Below are 17,496 nucleotides of genomic sequence, written 5' to 3'. Positions count from 1 at the left end.
GCGATTGTGCAAGAGAAACAGAGGTCTGCAGGACTAAAACAGAATCAAATCAAGGAACGTGTAAGAATCATGATCGGATAATCTTTGAGGATTGCATGGAGGACTTTGAGTGATCTAGAAAAAATTGGTTGTGTTTTCCTTCAATGTTTGCTGTCTTTATTGTACCTATTCTGGTGTGAATGCTACAAAATGGCTGCAAATTGGAGCTCCAAGGTGAGAGAATGAAAGCAAGAATGAAGCATTTCGAATTTCAAAGGTCCATCAGAATGTGCAATATTTAGATTCATTCTTTTATTTATTCATCGGGAAGTGCTAATTCAAATTGAAAGCACAACTTCAAAGTTATGATGTCCTATTAACGACTACTAGCAAAGACTAAACACGATAATCTCACAACCCCAAGCTCAAGCAAAAGTACATTGCAAAAATACTCAATTCATTGACTAATGATATCCAAATTGTTCAAAACTTTTCCATAGATCTGGCAAGGTAGTAGGATCTAATCGACCCTATTCCCAAGCACAAAAACGCCGCCAACACAAACGAAAACGCCGTCCATGCCATCGCATGCGCCCGTCCTCCTCTCAGAACAATAACCATCTCCATCGATGCCACCAGAATAAACTCTCGAGCTCCCTCGACGCCCTGCTGTTGAAGCATAGCCCCAAGACCCCAAACCACTACTGTCAACCCAGTGAATCCCAGCGCAATCCGAGAGGCCATAGCTTTCCCAGGCACAAATGGAAGTCCTATCCAGATCACAAACACAAGCAGCAACAAGAGAAGTACTATTGACGTCACAAGAAGGTATGGCTTGCAGACTTGGGTCAATGCTTCGGCGACAGTCACCAAACTAAAATTGACAGGACCATTGGAGATAGTCGTGGCCTCTTGTAAGGCTGTCAAGTTCTTCGATGGCGAGCACATCAACTGATTTGTAGAAGAGACACACAATGCCATATAGTTGGCTTTGATAGTGATACCTGTAACAGAGGAGTTGGCCGCCTGTACAAGCAAAGGAGACGTTTGGTTGAAGGAGGCTTTCAATAAGTATACGGAGGAGTATGCACTATTGATTGAGGCTCCGCCGATCAATAGGAATCCAAGAAGAAACACTGAAATCACCAAAGCGAAAAAGGGAAACGCCGTGAGCAAAGATGTGATGCTAAACATGTCCGAGCAGTAATGTGAAAAAATGCTGTAAATTAGGATACACATGGCCTTATATAGATATGTGCTGTGTTTGGTGTGGTGTTTCAGACTTGTTTTAGGTCTGCAGGCATATGGGTGTTTCAGATTTGCAGCCAGTCTACATCTGGCAGGAAGGGAGAAAAAAGCCTGTACGCAAAAATGAAAATGTTTCAGCCAATCCAATATGAGATTCCTTTCTTTGATTGTTTTCTGTATTTATAGATCTTTATTTAATTTTGATGTTTGTCATCCGTTTTGTAAGAAACAGTGTTGACCTCCTTCATGAAATCGTAATTACACAAGCACTGTAAGTCTGTATTCAAGGAGCCCAACGAACAAGAACTCTAATTTGTCATCTATTTACAAGGTTGCAGTAGCATGAAGCGCCTTGACCAGAACACTTTGAGTTAGGACTTGTACAGATATTGAGATGGATAGTGGTCGAGTCTATCGCCAATATATAAATCAATTCATATCTATCAATCTAAAATACCCCGCTAGCTTATAGCTCTCTTAATCAAAACAACGGCCCAGTAACACATAAGAACCAAACAACCTAAAGTAATGAATGGAGATAAATTCTCCCATACACTGCGTGTCTTGAAGTCGGCGACTATCTTCTGAGCAGAAAGGTCGTCGTCGTCAACAAAGGCGCCCGTTTCGAAAAACTTTGCCATAAGCTGGTCCTTTTCATACCACACTTTGAAGAGCCATTGCTCGAATTCCTTCATAATATTTGGATCAAGTTGATCGATATCAACAATGCTATCGTCATCTCCGAGAGGAATATCCTTCACGGCAAAGCTTCGTATGTATGAGCTAATCTTGCGGGGACCATTTCCCATCAAAAACATAGCCTTCAAAGTGTATATGTCCTCGCCGTAGTCTTCGGCTTTCAAGCCGCTGTATCCGAAAGTGACATCATAGACGACATCCACAGAGTGTCGGAGCAGTCTCAAAGCCAAAAAGAGACCCCTTACCCTGGGAAATAAGACATGCTTAAGTGGAGCCTGGCCTAGCTCTGCGATGTATTTGTCTGAACGATCGCGAGTGTGTTTAGCTACAACGGTGCCTTCAGGAAATATGAACAAATGGTATGGGTGTAAAAGCTCCACCTTCTTGGAATGGCCGGCAGGCCACACCTTGATCCCAGGAGCCTTAGAGTTCGATGATGCTACGACTTGCACAGCCAGAGCTGGACCAAAGCCACGGGCCTCTGCATCAATCTCCAAGAGCTGATTTGTCATGCGGATCTTGTCATCCTCCCATTTCCGCAGAAGGAACAAAAACCGGAAATTGAGCATACCCTGGCCAACAATCGGTGCTTTGACCAACTGTTCCTTCACTACAACATACACGCCATGGGCCAAGTTTGCAGTGTACGATAAGAACCAGATGAACATCCAGTCCGTGTAGAGCTGATGGTTAGAAATGAACACCGAATTGGGAGAGAGGGTCGAGATCAAATTTCCCCTACCGTCTAATCGGAAATTGGTGGTTTCTGGAAGATTATTCTTGTGATAGCTAACCTCAAACTTACATGGGCTTACGATGGAGGTGATGAAGGTAATTAGAACTAAGAAGTGCACCTTCAGAACCTCAATGAACGCATAATACCATTGAGGAACACCAGAGAAAAAGAGCCACGCCACTCCCTGCAATAGCCTTGTGGAAAATGCACCGACGAGAAAGACTACGGTGCAGAAGACCATTCGGACCGCCATCATTGGGGTACTTGATTTGAGGGCCGACATTGCACACAATGATGGAGGTTGGAGTGTAGCGGTGTCAAAACTGGTTTATTTGTGCGAGTTGATGTATGGTTTGAAGAATTGAGTCTGGTTGTTGGGTTTGGGGTTCCTTATTCTGGTGGCAAGTGGGGTGTAAGTGTGATATGTAATAAGGTCTTAGATAAAGGTTCCCACATTTGGGTGCAAGTTGAGAGGCACGGGTGGACATATTGCAGGCACCGCTCCATCGAAATTAATGAATTAAGAAGGATACAAAATTGGTAAAGAGAATGAGTTTTTGGACTCGTTTTATTATATCCGATGCTTGGAACTGAACTGCTCGCAAACCTTGTCTTCGTGTCTATTCACAGTGCTACGTTCGTTAACGGACTACAATGAAGAATATCCGTAAAGAGATAATCAACATTGAGGCCTTCTTGCTTCAAAATATCTAGCTGCAGCTCCATGATTCTAACAAGTTCGTGGTAATATTGAGGATCCTTGGCCTTCCAGATTCCATTGTCCTCAACAAGAAGAGATCCAGACGCATGCTTCTTCACCAATTCCGCCAATTGACCCACCTTTGATATGCACCAGGTGACAAATCCACTTGAGTCTACTGTCTCACTTTCGTATCCGGCGAACATAGGCTCGACGCAGGATTTGTGGACTTGCATGGCTTTCTTCACTATCAGAACATGCACAATCACTAAGTTAGTGAGATAATTTACAATGTCCACCCTAGTTGAGCCATGTGCGGTGGACACAAGCCGCCCAACGGTACGTGATAAATATGTAGACCACGCACTCAAAAGCGCTGATATACCTTCGCCGAGTTTGTCAAACGATAGATAGAGTTCGATGATAACGGCAATCTTCAGCAGACTGAGCGTCGCAATGTTCTCATGCAAGTCAAAAAATAGACCTTGTTGTATTTTCAGTTTTCGGTTGTTGATTTTGAGCCTGATCACGTCTACCAAAAGTCGGAGCTCATCAATCTGATTTTCTCCCTCCTTAACACCAGGTATACGCTCCACGATACCACCCAATTTGTTTTCGATGTGGCGAATTAGACCAACCGCGCCAGTATTATCGTTGTGTGCAAGGTTTACATCGACTTCGTCCAATTTGTCTTCATTAGCTTTGAGCTCCTGAAACAACGCAGTCGCACTTTTTGAATCAGTAGCCCGTCTCTCCGAATTCATGAAATCATGAGAGCGATTTCTGGTATGAACTCTGACTGATAAGTCTTTCAATAGAATGTCTGCACTGTTTCTATGCGAACCCGACCGGCGGTTAAAGTTGAGATCTTCAGTTGATCCTAGCGGCGGTGAGTCTAGGTACCCGGAATTGCGTAGTGAGTCTCGGAGTTGACGTTTGTCCAGTCCCTCCTCGCCCAAGTTCAGCATGCTTCCATTGCCATTTTGGCCCACATCTGTACCGTTCTTACCTCGATCTTCTTCTACCAAACGTTGAGCCTGTTCGACTTCCAATTTTCCCTTGTTGTAAGCACGGAGGATCTTATCGTAGTGGTCGGAACGGTCTGTCTGAAAGTAGTAACGAGAAGAGTTTGCAGAAAGACTAATTACGTAGGTCTTCTGGCCGGGGACTTCAGCTGTTGCTGGCAATTGTACCTGACTAATTTCTACCATATGCAAGGGCCAGTGGTGTACTAGCTGGAGGGTTTTACCATTTTTGTCGGTGGTCTGTTTTCGCGAAGCCACAAGTATCATGTCATTCAAAAGGAACAAATGAACGGCCTTGAGGGGCTTCCAGTTTCCAACATTGATCTCGTGCCATCGTCCACTCTCGCCAAGAATATGACGTCCCGGGATTGTCTGTACCACTTGTTGGGCGCCTTCTACGTGTTTATATAACAGCTGGAGCTCTGTTACCCACATTTTCTGGAGCACCATCACAGAGGAGCGGTCTCTCTTTTTCTTGGAGGAGTCGGAGCCAAAACTGGACCGTCCCAGCTGTTGCAGCATCGGATCAGGCTCGGCCAACTCCAACTCGAGCCGTCTCTCAGCAGCATCAGTGAAGTCAGAGATAGTACTATATAATGCCTTTGTCAGTTCTCGCAACAGCAATAGCTCCTGCTGCGTGGCCTGCAAATTGTCCGTGAGCTGCAAGATGTTCTTTTGGTTTTGGTTGATCTTCTCCTTGATGTCGTTTTCCACCTTCTTCTTCTGTAGTAACAAGGACTTGTGGAACTCGTCAATTGCTACGGAATCTTTGTCTCGGAGCTCGTGTGTGATCATAGCAACGATGTCGTCTTCCTGCTTGTCCCGCACGGCATGACTTCGAAGCAGCACCAAGTCTGAATTGTCTGTGTTGTTTCGATTGATCGCTAGTGCAGAAGGCGGGAGGGGAGGTAGTCCGCTGGTGTCGAATGTATTTATGGGCGGGGCTACTGCAGAAGCATGGATGGAGAGTCTACGGTTGTGTTTACGGTTGATCAGGGTAGCTGACGGTGTGTTTTGGTACTGGTCTTGGTTTGGCTCGCTGTGGTCGGCCGGATCGAGCTGGGAGGGGGCGGCCCTCGAATTGAGTCCCTGATTCAATTGCCATGGAGCTTTGCTCTTGCGGTTTGTTTTGTAGTCCATGGGCAGAATGTGGGTTGGGATTATAGGTGATTACTTGAATTGGCTAAGGTGAGGAGGTATGGGTGTGTAGTGCAGTTCAAATGAGATAGGATTTCTGTGGATAGATGAAGTATGAGGAGAGTTGGAGTTTTTATGAAGGGACCTTGTTTATTAATCGATTTTTTTTGATTGGATGTTTTTTGGAGCGAGATCAACTCGGTTATATAACCCTTGGAGGAAGTGTAATCTAGAAGGATTTGAGTACATATGCATGTGGATCATCATTTATGAGGTAATATATTGAAAGCCCATGATTTTCTCAATTTCTATTTTAAATTTCCTTAAATTTCCCATTGTCAGATTAAAAATTTGTCAAAGATCCCAGATTTATGTTTTGATGATCTGCCCCATTGTCATTGAAAAGATGCAAACCATTATTGCAAAGTCAGCTTCTGGTTTTGTGGAGATTATGAAATTTACAGAAGTCAGTCTATTCCAAAGACAAAAAATATTTCTTTAGAATCACTAGTTGTGCACTAACACTTTCTCGGTCATTTAGTTCCACATGATGTAGATTCTCCGCTACTAAACCTCCGCCCACTTCAAAAATAACATAATTTACAGAAAAGAAAAAAAAACAGAAGTACTACAAAAATTATAAGAATAATTTCGTTCTGATCTATGGTCCATTTTCTAATTCTTCAACCTCTGAGTGAGTCTCTGCTTCTATGGCTGGCTTTGGTGTACAGGTGCTCTAGTCCTCTACCTGAAACTCAAACTCCACTTCTTTCACTCCTCTCAATGTCGCTAACGAGTGTTGAGCTCAACTACCTTGTCTGGCGATATCTCCAGGAGAGTGGCTTTGAGCTCGCCGCATACGCGTTCGAACGAAACTCGAAATGTCTCGATTACGCCCATCCATTGAATAGAGCTGTAGACATGCTCCAACCTGGCTGTTTGCCCAACCTTGTACAGAAGGGAATCCTCTATGCGCTACTAGAAGAGTCTGTGGTAGACAAGCTGAAAGCCCTCACGTTGGTCGAGGCGGTATTGTCAGACCAGAAGGCACAAGAGGAGGCTAGGGTGAAACTGCAACAGACAGAACCTAAGAAGATCCTTAATGGCTCTGCGCCTGCAGAAACTGAGGGTAGCGTAGATTCGAATAGCGCCTCCGCGGATGGAGACGAAATGGACGTAGAGGAGACCCAAGACATCTCCTTTTCAACCAGCATACTTTCTTCACCGGTGCGCTGTCTACCTTCCTTGGTGGCTGCATGGCACCCCAGTACAGCGGTTATTGCATTGGGTTCAAACGACCTGACCGCAGTCATTCATGCATTGAACTCCAGTGGGATCGCTGAATCTGTTACCCTCAATCATCCTCCGGTTTTGGATGGTGAAACATCGCTTCCTAACCCTATATCCATGGTCTCCTGGGACCCTCAGGGCACGATGGTAGTCACTTCTGGTATCAACGGTGAGTTGCGCGCATGGTCGCCTGATGGGCGTCTCAAAAATGTGGCCAACTCGATGTCTGACTTGGACCATACTGCGGGTGCTTTGAACTCTCTTTTGTGGAACCACAGAGGTCTGCTTGCCTTTACTATCGATGTGAACAATACCTTCCGCTTGTGGGATGGTACAACGCTATCCTTCATCCAAGAAGTTCGAGACACAGAACCTGGTCCTGCCGACATTTGCGGCTGTTGGTTGGGTGATAAGAAGTTTGCCCTTTCCACAGGTAAAAACACAATCAAGATATATTCTGTAGGCCTGTCAGGCAATGCCGAAGACATGACAGTCGTTTGCGTGGGACAATTGGGCGGACACTCAAACCCAATCACGAATCTCTGTTTCAGCGCCACATCCCGCCTCTTGGCTTCGCTGTCTGACACTGACTACTCGATCAAAGTGTGGAATAGCCAGTCTTCTCAAGATGCTCTTGAATTGAACATTGTCGCTGAGAAGGTACCCGATTTGCATTACCATACTTCTCCTGTAATCGGACTACATTGGCTTAATCGTCCAGGCGACGTCCAAGGAATTGAGCTTCTATCAATCTCTATGGATGGTGCTGTTAATATCTGGGATGCATTCACTGGTGATCTGCTTGTCAGCGCCAACGTGTTCCAGAACCCAGACAACTTTGCGTTCGAGACGGAACAGGAACCCGAGCTTCTCACAAAAAATTCACTCATTTTCGCCACTGCGATCTCACCAAATGGCAAGTTTCTAGCTATAGGAGACGACTCGGGCAATGTAAGTATATGGGATGTATTGGTGTCCAGATATGTCAACACCAAAGATCTTCTACGATGCGTGGCAGTGTTCCCCACGCCAGACAAAGAAGCAGGAATCTGCGAATTGGTCTGGGACCACAGTGGGAAGTATTTGACAGCGTGCTACCAGGGCACTGAAAGTGCCATTCTAGAGTGGCTGCAGACGTAGGATAACTCGCGCCCATTGACATGACTTAACGACTGACCCGGCATCTTCTTCACTTTATTGATGAGACCATCAGATTAATACTAATTTATTTCTTTCTTCACAACAAGGCAATAGTTCTACACGCTACACGCATCAAGCTTATACATCGTATCCATTAATTTACACTTACAAAGACTGTGTGGCAGATGACACAATCGAGGTGGCAGAGGAGGCTACAGAGGCAGCAGCGTCTCCAGCCAGGGAGGCGAGTTTCTTCAAGCCAGGGCTAGTGGATGGGAAGAAAAACTCCAAGTAGCACGTACCCAAAGAAATAAACGCAAACGCAAGTCTCAACAACGGAGGTTGTGCGCCGGCCTCCTTCTCGGATGGAGCCTTGTTGATAGGAGCAGTCAAGAAACTCTGGAGAGCCAAAAAGACAGCAGCCCACGACAACATCTTGTTCTTCATGAACATAGCGGCCATGGGAAGGGTCTGGGAGACCATGCTACCGGCCTCAGCACGTGCCTTGGCGGGCTTATGTTGATAACTGGGAGGTTAGTAGGTGTCGTTGGGTGAAGGATGATTGATTGTGGTTTTGAGTCACCAGAGGGCGATCAATCGTGCATAGTAAGGTGTTTTGCTCGTCGAGTGTTAGGGATACATACGGCAAGATCAAGTCGGGGTTTTTGTGAGTGGACATGATGATTTGGAGGTGTGTGGAAGTTGGTCGAGTAGACTAGAGTGGTGGAAAGCCTGCATTTGAGCCTGAAAAATATCTGGGGAAATCTTGGATTGGAGAAAAGCAAAAATTAACGGAATGGAATTTTGGTATTTGAGAATTTTCGCAATGAAGTGAATTTATTATTGATTTTGTGTTTTTTGTGATCCCTAGTTGGCATTTGTTTGGTCTTGCTGTAGAGATCTGTAAAGTAGCATAGTATAAGAATACGATAGTAAATTCGGCCTCCATAATTGCAATTGAGCACATGATGATAAGTTGATTAAATTATTAGAAATGTTCGTTCGTGAAGATGCCAATGGTGGTATAGATCCCAATCTGCCTCACTGTGATCCATAGATATACCAGATCCCAATGGCATACCTGATTCAAATCACAAGTAAATTAAAACCAGATAGGAAAGAGGCCCATGTTACTCATCTGAGTAGGTCCTTTTGACCATAGTACTCTCCAACTATCGCTAGGATCGTGTCATAAGTAGCATTATATGGCATGTCGGCGGCGACACACTTCAGCCGTAGCTTCTGTGCTTTGCAGCCCAAGTCTCGCACTAGAGCGAGTTCCTTATGGTCTAGGCCATTGTCCAAACGCACAAATGTTGCGAAAATCCACTCGGACAAGGTGCTGGGCATGGTTGCCAGTAGCCACTTGGTGTAGTAGACTATGAGCTTGATGACGGTAGGATGCTCCAATACCTCGTGAAAGTATCTTTGAGGAGGCGGAGATGATCCGAAAACCAACTCTCGCCATTTTGCTGCAGACTCCGGCACTGGCCATTGTAGTAGATCTTGATCTAGGCCTTCTAGCAGTGCATTTGCATCAGAGGTACTGGTAGATGACCCGGCTGTGGCAGAATGGACCTCAATCTCTGTTTTGTTTTCAACTTCATTCTGAGCTTCTGTTTCGTTGCTATCGTCTTGCTCCCAATCATTGTCCGCACTCTCCTCGTTGTCGCCGACAGAAAAGTCAAGCTCAGCAACATCAAATTGAACCTCGTCTTCATCATTATCGCTATTCAGATTTTGCAGCTCATACAATTCCTTTTCCTTATTCAATTGCGCAAGTACCCTTGTCACGAGGTCAGTCGAGATAGTACGATTTGATCCCTTCGGACTATCCCCAATTCTTGAATCGGGGGCCAAGTTATCACCATCATTGAAAACTCTTTCATCTACGAAATGGCATACTCTATCGTCCTCTGCCTCTTTGCGCACATTGGCTAGATATGTCCATACTGGAGAGTCAGAATCTGCCTCCGGAAACGCACGGTGTTGGCCAAAAACCAGGTCTAGAGGTCCCTGCGTATACATCTGGGGAGACTTCAACCTTTTTGGCTCCTTTCTATAGTCATCCACTGCCCGTTTACACATACTTCCTTCTGTAGTCTAGTTGATCCCCGGGATATCTATGTTTGTTAATTATACAATGATAGAGGGGAAAATTATATTTTCGGGATTAAAATCACGTGCACACATTAAATGATTGATTTAAAATTTCTATGTTAGCCGAAGTGATTTGGACTTCGGATGAGATTGATTGCAATGCAACATGTTTGATTTAGTTGTCTATGTGCAGTAATTTGCAACCTACGAAAACGAAATATAGGCAATCACACAATCGCCTCGCTAAACTAGTAGATATAAGCAATTATGCAGCGGCCGAACCATTCTCAGCACCCTCGATTTTCCGCTTTTTCCGAACCAAAACGGGCCCACGGCGAAGCTTGGCCACGATACTGTCGTCGAACTTCGACTTGCAAACTGGACACTTCGACAGCTCTGGAATGGTGCTTAAAATGCACAAGCACACCGAGCACACATACCCAATGTCGACAGGTTTTCCTGTGACAAAGCAGCTCGCCTTGTAGTCGACGTTGGCACTGGTGGGTAGTATGATCAGAGACCGTAGACATGGCTCCACGAAATATGCAGTTGATAGTGTCTGAATTAGCCCTCGTGGCTCCCGGTTGTGCAAATAGACGCCGTTGGTAGCGTCGGCGGCCTGTTGCATATATGGAGAGTCAAGGGCACCCAACTTCACCACGTCTACGGGCACCTGCATTTTCTGAGCAGCGAAGATCGAGTTCATGATGGCAATGTACTTGCTTTCGTGGGAGTCGTTGGCGGTTACTACAAGAATACGTGCACTCATTTTGGTCTGCAGCAGACTCGACCCCAGTGTGTGGTCATTGCCAGAGCCCGACGCAGCCGCGGAGGTAGTAGAGCTTATGGCGGATGCTGTGGTTGTGGAAATTGACTGATCAATGTGTAACATACGGTTCGTGTATGCGAGAGCCATCAGTAGTGCTCCTGAGAGCGTCGAGGATTCTGCTCCGGCCTCACTATCTGTCGCCAGTAGCAGCTGTAGTTCACGATTTATCTCTCGGAGAATTGTGTCATCCACAAGTCGGAAATGACGGTACATGCCCGCTTTCACTAGCGGTGTTTCTTGGCTGTCATCGGCCTTTTTCACGTTGGGATACAACATCCTGGCGCCAGTCGGCAGCGCAGCAAGAAATGCAACCTGATTGCTATTGTTGAGTGAGAGATGTGTGTTGAGAAACACTATGAGGGCCTTGACGGCATCTTGGATGGAGATCTGGTCCTTGATTGAGTGCCAACTGTTCGGGCTCATTTCGAAGACCACCGTGAGAAGGGATGGGTTTTCGGTAAGCTCATCTGTGGTGGGAAGATCTGTGAAGATCGTGTCTGCAATTGCATCCATTGCGGGCGGTTAATTGCGGTGTTGAATGGGTTTATTGTAGAGTCTATGAAAAATGCCAAATGAAAAGTAATGTGGGGTGAAAGAGAGGCTTTGGGAGGCTGAATGGTCATAGCAGCGCAACAGTTAAAAAAAATTTCGGGGAATAGATGCAAATTGATTAACTACTCTTGAAAAACTATTGAAAAAGTGCACTGAAAATGGCATGGTCTTGTTTCTGTAGAAGCTAAGACCATGAAGTTCTTATCACTGACAGATAGGAGATTTCCAGTTCAGTGACATGTTTCGTTTTCGCTTTTATTGGCTTGATATTAATACAGTTTCAATCAATTATTATACCCCTCCAGCTTGCTCCCCACCAGGGATAGTCTATAAGTTACTCTCCAATGTCCTCGTTCCAGTCCTCTGGGCGGTCTCTGATGAAGTCAGACATGAGCTTCTTACATTCAGCATCCTCCACATTGACCACTTCAACCCCCTTGGAACGAAGAAGATCCTCTGCGCCCATAAAGTTGACGTTCTCGCCTAGAACCACTCTCCCAATACCGTACATGAGACATGCACCGGAACACATGTGGCACGGAGACAAGGTCGTATACATGGTACAGTCCTTGTAAAGACGTCCTGGGAGTCTGCCTGCATTCTCCAATGTCGAGATTTCTCCGTGTAAGGTAGCAGAGTTCTTCTGAATACGCATGTTGTGGCCACGGCCCAAGATTGTGCCGTCCTTATGTATGAGGGCGCCACCGATTGGAATTCCTCCTTCCTTCAAACCTGAATATGTTAGAATTGTTGCTAATGGTTGTCAATCAACATGCTGGTAGACATACTCTTTTGCGCTTCTTCAATGGCGATACGCATGCCCAATTTGTCATCGAAGGTCATTGTTGCTGAATTGTTGATTTAAGAACTCCGCGATTTTTCGTAGGTTGCACGGAATGTGTGGGAGTTGCCCGCCTATTTATATGTCCAGCAGTACATCGGTATTTTTTGGTGGTCGTACGTATTCCTCTGGGTCCATTGCCTAGCGGATCCCGCGCTCCCAATTAGGAAGTGGGGTATGTTTTAGATCTAGCCATTTTCCGTATTCGATATCTGCCTCACTAATGGGATCTCCAAGCCTCTGCACAGAGAAAATTGGTGATTTGAAACGGGCCAAATTATTCCTGCGTTGATAAGATGTTCCGGATCTCCAATATGTCAGAGGGCAATCCGGGATTCTGTTCCGGAAACGGCTCAACTGAAAAACTCCGATAAACAAAGATCAAATTTTTTTTTTCGAGTTAAAGCATTCTTTGCATTGGTCCATTTAGGATTCCGCTGTTGCATCTGTGGGCTTTTCATGGCATTATTTGCGGCCACTGGGTTGTGAGCCATGAATTGCGCTTTTCGCTCCTGATGCAGCTATTGCGCGCTCCTGATGTCTAATTGCAACGCTCAAAACCTGGCGGTTTGATAGATCCGCCCTCAAGTACACCCAATGTACAAGCTCGTCCATGCCTGAGCGCCTGAACGTCTGAATGCATGCACCCTGCATCATCGGGTGCATCACTTGTATACATGCATATATCCGTCATCTTTCACTACGACAAGCATTGGGTACGGTTTGTAGACGAAGCACAAGTCAGTGATTCGCTCGTCGTTTTGCATCGAATGCCTTTTTTGCGCAGACGCATTCTGGGAAAGGCGCTCGTTGTTCACACAGAGTGACGGAGATACGTCGTTGCGCGTGAACCGGGCTTGCGCATCGGCGAAAAGCAGAGTTGACCGAGTGACATCTTTCCAGTTCCATATGATCACCCGCTGCTCGTCAGTCACCAGCACAAGATGCCCATTGAGAGCGGATGGTTTTCCCTCGATATAGTCAAGAAACTGAAGGCCTTTCGCGGTATGCTGGTTCAAATCCAAAGATAGCTCGGCCAATATATCGTCCACAGAGATATCTCGGAGCGATTCTATCTTGTGTAAGCTGTATGACCTAATTTTAGGATTTTCTTCGTGTGCAGAGTAGTACTGGCGACATGCTAATGAGGGCATTTCCCAAACTGTTACATCTGCTCCTTCAGCACCGCCAATCATCGCAAAGTAAACCCCATTATGATGCTTTTTGCAATTAGGGGGTTTGGGAACAATTGTAAGCTTCTTTATCTCCGTTTTCGGTCCTACTATGCCATCAATAGCTACTCGCCAAGAGGCCAAAAGTAGTCCAAAACGAACATCCCATAGACACAATACGCCTTCCGATGTTCCAACTAGAATCCAGGAGCACAAGTTACAGACAGTAAACGTCAGTGTTATACCATACCGAAGAGGGTTTTGTAAATGAATCACTTTCTCCATTTTTATCACATCAAGTGCAATTACTCTGCACGAAAAGGTAACCATCACGCACAACATTTTTGAGGCTGAGGTAACAAACTGTAACATTTTTGCATAGCCGTCATCCAATTTGGTCTTTCGGACTGGGATAAGCTTTGAGAGCTTGACAATTTTGCGGTTTTTTCCACGAACAGCATGAATACGAAAGAGACGAATGTATCCATCAACAGTTGAGATAGCAAATACCCATCTATGAGGTATGAAAACAATATCTGTGACAGATTGACCCAAGTCTACAGCTATACTTGGGGTATCACTGAGAGATGTCTCGAGCTTTGAGGTTTCCCAAACCTTGACTTTTCCGCTTCTAGAACCAGTCACAATGATCTCTGAGGTGGGACAGACTGCAACTTTAGTGATTGCATCGATTGACTTGAAAGAGTCATTCAAATTGAATGAAGAAACTTGAACTCCAGAGAAATTGAAATCTGCCCGGATGTTTGAGCTCTCACGAGATCCCTTAATCAATTGCCCAAACTCTGAGAAATCATCCAATGAGGGCTCAAACTCGACATTTTTTAGGAATTGGAGTATGAAAGGGTTTGTGCCACCGAAATTGTGGCGAATCATCGTGGAGATGATTTTTTCATCGTTTGTGCTGAGAATGCGATGCGTTGTCTCTGAGTTTTTGGAGTTACTATGCAAATGCCGGTGTTGGGACGGCTTGTCCTCGTGATGTAGCTCTAGTTCCCCGAAAACATTAGCTTCGTGGGTTTGAGTTGAAGCCTTTGCTTTGCCATTGTGAGGGAGTACAAGTGACAAGCTATCCTTGCGAGAAATGACTGAAATATTGCTAGCTTCTTGGTACTCGACATTAGCCTGTATACCCTTCTTTCCGGAATTTATTGGTTCAGACTTGTAGCAGATTTCGAAAAACATATTCTTTGGCGAAATGTTGATCGAAGTCGCAAGCTCGAACTCCCTTTGTAGGTGTGACACGGTCTGATTTGCAGACCGACTACTTCCTATGAGGTAGTCTTTAAGGGCAAAAACTTTCCATAGATCTTTTTCTGCAAGACCGACAGATTTTAGTTTAAGAACCCATTGTTTATCCTCAAACGACAATGGAATATCTCCTGAAGCAAATGAATCCTCGGGATTTGTCCTTGGGATCATTCTATCAGCATAAACCGACCTTCCCATTTCTTTATGGAAAGAGACGAGCTTTTTTCTTCCATTTTGTTGGAACACAGATATCCTTGTTTGTTTCCAAAAAAGAGACTTACTGCTTGCACTCAGTAGCCAAGCAAGTGAAGTCTCTATCACTTGTTTGGATACGGGCCGAGTCAAACTTGGGTATAGAGTATCCCAATTAATCTGCGTTATATCGTATGAAAGATATGTCTTGATGATTGGATATAAGAAACAGAACCGATCTGCGTTCAGAAGATTCTCAGAGATGGCCAAAATAAGAAATATAACATTCTGTCTGATCCATTCATTTGGCTGTAGCAAGAGCAGAATTGAACTTTGCAACATATCCTTGTAAATCGACCAGGCATTGAACTCTGCAGCAGGATTGATGAGGCGCTCGTTTACAAAGTAGTGAAAGATATTGAGCACTTTGAGGACAATGAACAGTTCAGTATCACCAAGAACTTGTATAAGCAACGGAAGAATATACTGTTCAAAGGAAAGGACCCCAATGAATCCTCCGATTTCCTTTATCGAAGACAAGAATGCGAGTCTCAACTGGTAGCTTGGATCGTTCAAGTATGTAATCAAATGGGGCAAAATAATATCATTTGTCTTGTCCACGCCAAAGAATTGACACAAGGGCAAAATATTGTTTATAAGAGTCACTCGAACATTGACGTTGACATCTGTTAAGAGAGCTTCTGCAACGTCCCTAAAGTCAGGCTCAACGCGAACACTTGCGGAGCTACACAAGCCTCTCATGTCATCATCTTTCAGGGTAACAGCATCTCCTCCTTCAGTCAGTGCGACCTCAAGAAATAATTTGAATTTGTTGGAGATAATAGCCAAGAATGGGAAGCATCTCGCTAAAGTACATTTCAACAACGACACTTCGTCTTGCGAAGGGTAGTTAAGGAAAGCAATGTTTTTAAGCAAAGGACAGATATACTCCGGGAAAACAAGGGCATTTATCGCATTTATCCCTGAGCACGTTCGAAGCAAATTAGTGATGGCTATGAGAGATACCCGGGCAACAGATGCAGTAAGTTTACTTCTGTCTGTGATATTAGTGGGATCAACAGGGTCACTGTTTTGATACAGCATTGCTTCATCAATGAACTCTTCTAGTAAGCTGCAGAGGTAAGGTAGCGAACGGTCAAGCTTTGATTCGTCGAATATTCGTTCCGATAAAGCGACGATAATTTCACAAGCCCTGACTTTGCTTCTGGGCCGTCTGAGCGAGCCCATAAGAGAGAACACAATATCTAGAATCATCAAAACCCCCTGTTGCTGTCCTGAACCTTCGGATTTCTCCTTTATCTGATTAGCTGTCTTAAATTTGTAGTCTTTAGGCACACCAGGTAACCCTGTCTTCATGTATGGAAACTTGGTTTTGGATGGGTTCAGCTCCAACGCCATACTATAATCGAAATTGAACGCCAGGGAAACTTTCTCATAATTCGCATAAATATAATCAATTTTTTCATCACTCTCTGAGTAGTTCTCGTCATTATTTGTTTGCAGAGCACCATTTATGCTATTGAGATTTCCAATGAAGTCGTAGAGAAAGTCGTAGAAGTAATTTGGGAACAATGCTCCGCGTGAAGACTCTAGAATATGAGCTGCTGAAGGCCGCTTGTCAGCCTCCAAATTGAGAAGTTCGCGAACCACATTGCGCATTTCTGGATTCAGGATACGGCCAAGATTGGGGCTGCTTTCTCCCCTTTTATACTTGTACAAATCAGAGAGCGTGAAAGTCGCTTCGCCATCCATATAGAGTTCTGCAATTACGCAGCCTACAGAGAAGAGATCTGCACCCGATGATAGTTTCCATTCTGAGCGATTTTGCAATACAGAGGCTCTCTCCGACTTGCTGTAGAAGCGCTCCGGTGCAACATAGCACGAGCGTCTATTCGATGAGTCAAAGTAAAACACAAACTCGGAAGGATTGTCATCGGGCAAATACACTGGCTTGGTGTGCTGAGCAAAGTCCGATAAAACCAACCAATTGGCGCTAGTCAAGAGAATATTTTCTGTTTTGATGTCTCCATGACATATGTGGAGATCTTCGTGGAGAAGCTCAACTGCCCTTAATAGCTGATACACGAGCCACAATTTCTCAATGGGCGCAAGGAACGGCCGCAAAGAAAGTCTGTCGTATAAATTTGCCTTGGCCAACTGTCTCACCAAATATCCAGCAGCAGGTGTTTCTAGTACTTGGTGCCAAGTGAGTACATTGAGGTGTTGTGCGAGAAGCAGCGCTTCTTGAGCGATGTTTTCGGCAACAGCGCGAAGATCAATCTTTCCTTGAGGAGGTTTGATAAAGATTTTGATGGCAACAAGCATTCCCGAGGTGCGATCGTAGGCCTCCATTGTTTTGAGGAATCGGGAATTGTTCCTGACCGAGAGGAACTCGTAGTTAGAAAGAATATCCACATATGATCTCGCGGCCACAGTGTGCGCTTGAGGCGCTAGTAGTGATAAATTTGCTCCCATGGATCTGTGAACAGGTGTAGTTGGATAAGCTCTGGCTTTACTATGGGGTACTGATAGACTGCGTAGAAGCATATAGACCATACTAGGCAAA

General features: G+C 45.0%; 9 protein-coding genes across 9 annotated transcripts; 1 reads left to right on the top strand and 8 right to left on the bottom strand.

The window, feature by feature from the left end:
* Positions 1 to 462: 462 nt before the first annotated feature.
* PUMCH_001059 (uncharacterized protein) lies at positions 463 to 1,218 on the bottom strand (the record flags this gene model as incomplete). Its single annotated transcript, XM_063020129.1, has 1 exon — positions 463 to 1,218. One exon carries the CDS (start codon positions 1,216 to 1,218, stop codon positions 463 to 465), a length of 756 nt encoding a protein of 251 aa, XP_062876199.1.
* A 470-nt stretch (positions 1,219 to 1,688) lies between these two features.
* Positions 1,689 to 2,945, bottom strand: PUMCH_001058 (uncharacterized protein; the record flags this gene model as incomplete). The annotated part of the gene is made up of 1 exon (XM_063020128.1): positions 1,689 to 2,945. The coding sequence occupies one exon, from the start codon at positions 2,943 to 2,945 to the stop codon at positions 1,689 to 1,691; it is 1,257 nt and encodes a 418-aa protein (XP_062876198.1).
* A 341-nt stretch (positions 2,946 to 3,286) lies between these two features.
* PUMCH_001057 (uncharacterized protein) lies at positions 3,287 to 5,527 on the bottom strand (the record flags this gene model as incomplete). The annotated part of the gene is made up of 1 exon (XM_063020127.1): positions 3,287 to 5,527. The coding sequence occupies one exon, from the start codon at positions 5,525 to 5,527 to the stop codon at positions 3,287 to 3,289; it is 2,241 nt and encodes a 746-aa protein (XP_062876197.1).
* A 660-nt stretch (positions 5,528 to 6,187) lies between these two features.
* PUMCH_001056 (uncharacterized protein) lies at positions 6,188 to 7,954 on the top strand (the record flags this gene model as incomplete). Its single annotated transcript, XM_063020126.1, has 1 exon — positions 6,188 to 7,954. One exon carries the CDS (start codon positions 6,188 to 6,190, stop codon positions 7,952 to 7,954), a length of 1,767 nt encoding a protein of 588 aa, XP_062876196.1.
* Positions 7,955 to 8,119: 165 nt separating this feature from the next.
* On the bottom strand, positions 8,120 to 8,437 carry PUMCH_001055 (uncharacterized protein; the record flags this gene model as incomplete). The annotated part of the gene is made up of 1 exon (XM_063020125.1): positions 8,120 to 8,437. One exon carries the CDS (start codon positions 8,435 to 8,437, stop codon positions 8,120 to 8,122), a length of 318 nt encoding a protein of 105 aa, XP_062876195.1.
* Positions 8,438 to 9,088: 651 nt separating this feature from the next.
* PUMCH_001054 (uncharacterized protein) lies at positions 9,089 to 10,042 on the bottom strand (the record flags this gene model as incomplete). Its single annotated transcript, XM_063020124.1, has 1 exon — positions 9,089 to 10,042. The coding sequence occupies one exon, from the start codon at positions 10,040 to 10,042 to the stop codon at positions 9,089 to 9,091; it is 954 nt and encodes a 317-aa protein (XP_062876194.1).
* A 277-nt stretch (positions 10,043 to 10,319) lies between these two features.
* PUMCH_001053 (uncharacterized protein) lies at positions 10,320 to 11,396 on the bottom strand (the record flags this gene model as incomplete). The annotated part of the gene is made up of 1 exon (XM_063020123.1): positions 10,320 to 11,396. The coding sequence occupies one exon, from the start codon at positions 11,394 to 11,396 to the stop codon at positions 10,320 to 10,322; it is 1,077 nt and encodes a 358-aa protein (XP_062876193.1).
* A 373-nt stretch (positions 11,397 to 11,769) lies between these two features.
* On the bottom strand, positions 11,770 to 12,090 carry PUMCH_001052 (uncharacterized protein; the record flags this gene model as incomplete). Its single annotated transcript, XM_063020122.1, has 1 exon — positions 11,770 to 12,090. The coding sequence occupies one exon, from the start codon at positions 12,088 to 12,090 to the stop codon at positions 11,770 to 11,772; it is 321 nt and encodes a 106-aa protein (XP_062876192.1).
* An 851-nt stretch (positions 12,091 to 12,941) lies between these two features.
* PUMCH_001051 (uncharacterized protein) lies at positions 12,942 to 17,486 on the bottom strand (the record flags this gene model as incomplete). Its single annotated transcript, XM_063020121.1, has 1 exon — positions 12,942 to 17,486. The coding sequence occupies one exon, from the start codon at positions 17,484 to 17,486 to the stop codon at positions 12,942 to 12,944; it is 4,545 nt and encodes a 1,514-aa protein (XP_062876191.1).
* Between the last annotated feature and the right edge of the window lie 10 nt (positions 17,487 to 17,496).

Source organism: Australozyma saopauloensis, chromosome 1, assembly GCF_035610405.1.
Source record: "Australozyma saopauloensis chromosome 1, complete sequence".
Taxonomy (NCBI): Eukaryota; Fungi; Ascomycota; class Pichiomycetes; order Serinales; family Metschnikowiaceae; genus Australozyma; species Australozyma saopauloensis.
The sequence above is the reverse complement of the archived record's forward strand: the minus strand, read 5'-3'. Positions and strand labels throughout refer to the sequence as shown.